At 36.9% G+C, this 7,327-nt stretch overlaps 1 protein-coding gene across 3 annotated transcripts; it reads left to right on the top strand.

The window, feature by feature from the left end:
- The first annotated feature begins 4,054 nt into the window (after nt 1-4,054).
- LOC113778868 (mitogen-activated protein kinase 7-like) lies at nt 4,055-7,321 on the top strand. Of its 3 annotated transcripts, none has more exons than XM_027324392.1 (4): nt 4,055-4,187; nt 4,446-4,582; nt 4,811-5,237; nt 6,582-7,321. In XM_027324392.1, exons 3-4 carry the CDS (start codon nt 4,815-4,817, stop codon nt 7,284-7,286), a joined length of 1,128 nt encoding a protein of 375 aa, XP_027180193.1. In that variant the 5' UTR covers nt 4,055-4,187; nt 4,446-4,582; nt 4,811-4,814; the 3' UTR covers nt 7,287-7,321. The 3 variants fall into 3 exon arrangements, with proteins under 3 accessions (XP_027180193.1, XP_027180192.1, XP_027180191.1); XM_027324391.1 differs by having other exon boundaries at nt 4,055-4,312; XM_027324390.1 differs by having other exon boundaries at nt 4,055-4,359.
- The last annotated feature ends 6 nt before the right edge of the window (nt 7,322-7,327 follow it).

The raw sequence follows: 7,327 nt of genomic DNA, 5'->3' as shown, positions 1-7,327 counted from the left end.
GTGCCTAGTGGTGGCTAAAGTGTTGAAATTTGTGATTTATTTCTTGGTTTGAGATGAATTGGTGAAGTTTTCAATTTATTGAGGAATTTTCTGGTTTAATATGAATGTGATGTTGTGGATATCTTTGATGATGGGAATTGATGGTTAATAACTCTAGTAGGTGTAAATGATAGGAAATTGCAACCAATTTTGGGTTTGGAAGGAAATGTGAAAGTTAGGGTTTCATAACCCCCTTTTTCTGTCCGGTTTTGGATCATATGGTTAGAGGCCGAATTGGCCTTTGCTTAAAACATGAAAGTTGTAGGTATTGATGTGTTTGAGGTGCTTGTAAAATTTCAGGTCATTTGGAGTAGTGTAGAGTGAGAAATGTCGATTTTACTGTTGCTGTTCTGGGTTCATCAGGATGGCCGAACTGCGCCTGTAATCGGCTGTTTTGACTGGAATTGCTTTGGATTTGATTGTTGAGGTCTTCTGATGAAATGTAGCTTGATGTCCTAGCTACCATATGCAGTTGGAATTTCTGCATTTGGACCTGTATAGACTGAGTTGTACTGATTACAGCATAGTGTGATTTGTAAACCTGCAATTAAGGTTCTGGTTTGGTATTTTGCATATTTTGACTTAGTTGTGCTAGGATTTGGACTGAGTGACCTTCTACATTGTTGTAGCCCTGGTTCTTAGCTTCGAAATGGTGGGTCTTACCCCCTAATCCGATAATCTAGTGCAATTTGTGCCATTACCGCAAAAGGACGTCAAAACTGTTTTTCTGATTTTGAGCTTAACTTTCATTTCCGGACTTTTCCCTAACTTGACTTACTAGTACTACTTGGAAGCTTGCTGAATGGCTATTGGATGAACTGTTTTGTGTGTGCCCTTTGGACTGATTTGAGGAAGTAATGAAGCCCATGATGGGGAAAAGTCCGGAAATGAAAGTTAAGCTCAAAATCAGAAAAACAGTTTTGACGTCCTTTTGCGGTAATGGCACAAATTGCACTAAGATTATCGGATTAGGGGGTAAGACCCACCATTTCGAAGCTAAGAACCAGGGCTACAACAATGTAGAAGGTCACTCAGTCCAAATCCTAGCACAACTAAGTCAAATATGCAAAATACCAAACCAGAACCTTAATTGCAGGTTTACAAATCACACTATGCTGTAATCAGTACAACTCAGTCTATACAGGTCCAAATGCAGAAATTCCAACTGCATATGGTAGCTAGGACATCAAGCTACATTTCATCAGAAGACCTCAACAATCAAATCCAAAGCAATTCCAGTCAAAACAGCCGATTACAGGCGCAGTTCGGCCATCCTGATGAACCCAGAACAGCAACAGTAAAATCGACATTTCTCACTCTACACTACTCCAAATGACCTGAAATTTTACAAGCACCTCAAACACATCAATACCTACAACTTTCATGTTTTAAGCAAAGGCCAATTCGGCCTCTAACCATATGATCCAAAACCGGACAGAAAAAGGGGGTTATGAAACCCTAACTTTCACATTTCCTTCCAAACCCAAAATTGGTTGCAATTTCCTATCATTTACACCTACTAGAGTTATTAACCATCAATTCCCATCATCAAAGATATCCACAACATCACATTCATATTAAACCAGAAAATTCCTCAATAAATTGAAAACTTCACCAATTCATCTCAAACCAAGAAATAAATCACAAATTTCAACACTTTAGCCACCACTAGGCACAAATTAAACATCATTAAGTGTAGGAGGATATTCAATCACCACTTACCAAATAAACAAGAGAGAGGGAGTAGTAGAACACCTTAGCTTCCTTAAAAACTTCACCAAACAACTTACTAGCACCTAATGGAGGGATTTTATGGAGTAGAAACTAGTTTAGGCAATTGTTTTTGGAAGATTGAGCTAAATGGAAGCTAAAATGGTGAAGAGTTTCTTTCTTCTTTGCTCAAGAGAGAGGCGGCCATGGAGGAGAAGAAAAGAGTAAATTTTATTGATTTTTTTGAGATATTTAACTCAATGGTAAAAAAGTCAAAAGGTGAATAGTATCCAACAAAGTTCAACCAATGATATAGTGACATTTGTCACTCCATTCAATGCATTCATATCCCTTTCTTTTCCTCTCACATCAATCACTTCACCTCCTCTACTTATCACTTAACACCCGATAAATTTCACTCAGTATCCGGAACTTAACCTGATTGGCCGAATTTTTCCGAACTTTTCGCACTAGTGGGGTCCACGTCCATAATATATCCGTAATTTTTCAAAAACTACCCAATGCTAGAAAAATCATTTAAAAACTATAATTACTCATAAAATCCACCAAGAAAATTTTCCTAAGCCAGAAAATGCAGAAAACAAGCCATTAAATAAATAAAATCCTAGAAAATGGGAAAAGTACGGGTTCTCACACTCATACTTTCGGGGCGTCACAGCCACTTTTTAATGTAGCGAATTGATGGGAGACAAGATTTAATGAACCCTTGTCTTCCACCCTACCAAGATTTAATGCAATGCTGGTGACCACCAGTCCAAAGGCAGGTGGTTTTGGCCCAACGCTAGTCGTAACGCTGGAGCCATGGTTGATTTTAATCTAGAATTCCACTGGCATCCGCGACGCTGGCTGCACTTTTCACTAGCCAGCCAATTCCCCGATACTTTCCACGTGGACAGCGGGTCGCCGCTTGCTTAAGGAGCCGTCAACTGAAAATGTCCCTTCCACTTCCAGACGATGAGACGACCAAAGACTTCTGAGTTTCAAACATGCACGTTGTCGAGTATTATAGTGTAGTATGGTATAATTCTACTCAAAAGTTAGTTAAACAAACTAAAGGAAACCCAACAGGCCACCAGCCCACCACCAATCCCCCACTCTATCCGTCTATCATCATCGAATCTCATCAAAGACATATCCCTTAAGAAACCAAACTCTTTATTGAACATCCAACTTCCAACTTAGCCGCACGGCTCGGCTCGGCTCCTCGCTCTTATAATACCTAAGCACTATAAGCAATATAGAAATTGAACCCTAACTACTTTGACCAAAAAAGAAAATAAGCAATCATATTCCTACCTTTTTTCTAGACACAATTTGGATAATTTCAAGTTCCACGACGGAGTTATAAATATTTTCTAGGTGAAGGCAAAAATTAGCAATAAAAGTTCGTGTAATACTTCAAAAGAAATAAACCTTAGTAAGGGTACTCGAATAATAAGTAGAAATGTGGTGGGTCAATTTATAACTTAAGATATATATGTAATTGCAACGACTTATCAAAAAATACTTAATTAGTAGAGCTCTCATCGAAGTATTTATTAAATGCTTAATCATATTATTTGGATACATACTTGTATAAGTATTTTCTCTACTTGATAATATGCAATTTTAATCTCTATTCCTAAATTAAAAGAATGATGCTCGCTAAACGCGTTAAAAATTGCTCTTGTTAGCAAAAAAACCACAACTCTAAATGAGCCCTTAAAACTTTAAGTTTAAGTAGTTCTATTTATTTATTTATTATTCATCAAATTATTATAACAACCATGATCTTAATTATTTCACAATTCAGTGGGGGCACAAATTTCTGAAGAAATTCTAAACCTATTATAAGCCTTTTTTTTCCTCCTTGCCAACACGTACATTTCCTCACTAATGAAGGCAAATATACATAGTAAACAAAGTACATAATAAAATCCTGCAAAATGATATACAGGGCTTGATTATTTTAATTTTAAAAATACAATCTTGATATTTTGACACTAAATTATAAGGCGGAGCAACAAAAATTTTTAGTGAGGAAATTAAATGTGATTTTCACAAGCTTTTGACATGCATCAATGTCTTGAAAACAATAATCTCAACTGATTCCAGCTGACATAACTGGACATCGTGAGGTGCTCAATTAAATTAGGCCTTCTACTTCTACTGCCGGCATTCCCCTCGCGGAGGCCAAAAAAAAAAAAAAAAAAAAAAAACTACGAAGCTCCGAGTCATATTTTATACTTCAAGCTTGGCTTAACTGGCTTTTGAAGCCGAGAATAAACCATAATTGAGCGGTAACAACAACTAAAGGGCCGTCCCCATTTATTTATCAACTAAATTGATTTTGCCTGATTCAGTAATATAGTTGAAAAATTCATGCATCCGAACAAAATTACTCGTTCAATTTGGGATAAGATTTCACATCTTTGTGGGTATAATCCTAATCATTTTTACTTTTCCAATCTACTCTCCTCATCTTAGAAATGCCCATTTTTGTCCATTCCTCTTTGTATATATCTGTCTCTGACTCTGTATCCTTCTCATCAATTTCAAGCTGGTAAGGCACCGGATATTTTTACGAGCTGGAATTTACTGGTTTTGAATGTATATTTTTCACTTTGAGTTCTGCAGGAATTTGTATATAGATCAAAACTTTATCTAACTTCGGCTTTACTTCTTCTCATAAACAGGTTTTTGATGGCCAAAGTTGAAAAAGTTGCAGTGAATTTGTCGAAGATTGAAGGGAAAGAAAAGGGGAAATTCTCAAATTAAATTATTCATTTCTTGAAGATTAATAGAGGGCCCAAGAAGATTGAACCGCCGAAATGTAAGTATCAATCTTTTCATACTTCCATTTTTTAAGTTCCACTTCACGTTTGAGAATAGTAATTTGGCTGTTCAATTCCTGTTACGCATTGCTTCAACAGTGGGTTTTAGCTTTTTGGTAATCAGTAGCTTTCTATTCTGCAAACGGAATAATTTTTTCTTCGATCAATTGGTGAATTCTGAGTGATGATTTTTTTTTTTTCTAAAATTGTGGGATGAAAAATAACAGTGAAATGGGAACTGTAATGGAGCCAGCCAATGAGATTAGACAAAGAGGAAAGCATTACTACACAATGGGGCAAACTTTGTTTGAGATCGATACAAAATATGTTCCAATCAAACCCATAGGAAGAGGGGCATATGGGGTTGTTTGTTCTTCAATTGATATGGAGACTCGTGAGAAAGTGGCAATCAAAAAGATACAAAATGTGTTTGGGAATAGGATTGATGCATTGAGGACTCTCAGGGAGTTGAAGCTTCTGCGGCATCTTAAGCATGAGAATGTGATTGCCTTGAAGGATGTCATGATGCCTATGCACAGGAGTAGCTTCAAGGATGTGTACTTGGTGTACGAATTGATGGATACTGATCTTCATCATATTATAAAGTCATCTCAGCCGTTATCAAATGATCATTGCAAGTTTTTTATTTTCCAGGTGCTGATTCATTTTGAGCTTTAAGTACACTAGATTAAGTTTATCCTTTTTAGTTCCATGAGTTTTGTTATTTGAGAAAGTTATGGATTACAATTTGCTTGTATGAGTACTAACTGCTGTTCTCATCCTAATGGAAGAGGTCTTAGTCACAATTTTCTCTCTGTTTTTTTTTTTTCTTAGTCACAATTTTCTCTCTGTTAAAAGAAGGATAGAACCACATTAGCTACTATAGATGCGGTGATCAACAGCCTTTTTGTGTCTTAATTTTGATATGAACTTCTATTTGAAACTTTTCTGCTTTTTTTCTTGTTTATCTCTCCTACACTTACTTTCATTTCTGAAATTTGGGGGTCTCTCATTTCAAGTTCTGAATAAACTGAATGAATTCCATATCTAGCATAACATATTTTGATAGCTTTCCTGATGATTAACCTTAGAGTACTCGTATAGCTTGAAAGCTTTTGGGAAAGACCTATGTTTTAAAATTGGTATTTGACTTAGAAAATGTAATTAGTACATTAGAGCTAGTTCGTAGTTTTAAGGTTTCCCCTGATGGTGAACTTTGCTACTATGCCTGGTGTGCCAGTTGTGATATATAAAACTTCATTGTGTCTGAGGACATTGGAACTAATTTCAAGGCTTATGAGTTCACTGTATCCAGAGGACCATGTATTCGGGACTTTATGCTCATAATCATCTTCTCTTTTTCTAAAGCATCAAAGAGATAAGTAGATAAGTATAAATACAAGTAGCATACGTAGCAGTTATTTTGTAAATCCAGCAGAAAAGGTTGTAGAGGCATTGATCCTCTTCTGAGTGAAGAACTATGGTTTCAATTACACTTGAGAAAAGCTTCAATTTTATATCTTGTGCCTGCATTTCCTGTCAAGTTGCATGCTTTGTCTTTTCAAAATGTTTTCCTGTGGACTATATCTCAAATTTAGATTGTGTGAATGGTGCAAAGAAAAGGTTTATTTGTTGCTTTCTTACATCATGCTTATCATGATGGAATTCAAGACAAGGCATGAGCCTTTCTTTAGTTGGACTTTCTGAGCTTTCACGACATATGCAAACAGAAAATCTTTTCCTGTTGAAGATTATTATCAATTGTTTCATTTAACCTTCTTTTCTTTAAAAGCTGATACGTTGCAAGATTACTGTTCTTGTGATTCTTGAACGGTCGCATTCATGGCTGTAGCCACGCTCTCACGTGATCTTCAATTCAAAATGTTAGGTATTAGAAAATATGATGCATCAAAAGCTCTTGAGTTATTCTCCTTAATTTTTTTGCTGGTCTGATTCTCTGCTCCTGTTTTTCCCTCATCACTGAATTGCAATGTGCAGCTTCTTTGTGGTTTACAATATCTTCACTCGGCAAATGTCCTTCATCGGGACTTGAAACCAGGAAATCTCCTCGTTAATGCTAATTGTGCACTCAAGATATGTGACTTTGGATTAGCAAGAACTGGCAATGACAGTGGACAATTCATGACTGAATATGTAGTCACAAGGTGGTATCGTGCGCCAGAGTTGCTTCTTTGCTGTGACAATTACGGGACCTCTATTGACGTCTGGTCTGTAGGGTGCATCTTTGCTGAAATCCTTGGCAGGAAACCAATATTCCCAGGAACAGAGTGCCTCAATCAGCTTAAACTTATCATTGATGTCCTTGGCAGCCAAACTGAAGCCAATCTTGCATTCATTGATAATCTGAGGGCTAAAAAATTCATAATGTCACTTCCTTATTCAAGAGGGGTTAACTTTGCTTCTCTCTACCCCCATGCTGATCCTTTGGCCATAGATTTGTTACAGCGGATGCTAGTTTTTGATCCATCGAGGAGAATCACAGTGACAGAAGCTCTTTATCATCCATATTTGTCAGGTCTCTATGATCCAAGTCGCAACCCTCCTGCTCAGTTTCCTCTCAGTCTTGATGTTGATGAGAACATGAGCGAAACAATGATCCGCGAGACGATGTTGAGAGAGATCCTTCTTTACCATCCGCCACAAGTTACTTACACGAACACGAACACGGTGATAAATTTTTAATTTGAGAAGCATTTCTTTGGCACTAGACCTTTGGAAAAAGC

Source organism: Coffea eugenioides, chromosome 7 (genome assembly GCF_003713205.1).
Source record: "Coffea eugenioides isolate CCC68of chromosome 7, Ceug_1.0, whole genome shotgun sequence".
NCBI classification, from domain to species: domain Eukaryota; kingdom Viridiplantae; phylum Streptophyta; class Magnoliopsida; order Gentianales; family Rubiaceae; genus Coffea; species Coffea eugenioides.
Note: the sequence above shows the minus strand (reverse complement) of the source record. Positions and strands in the feature narration are given on the sequence as shown.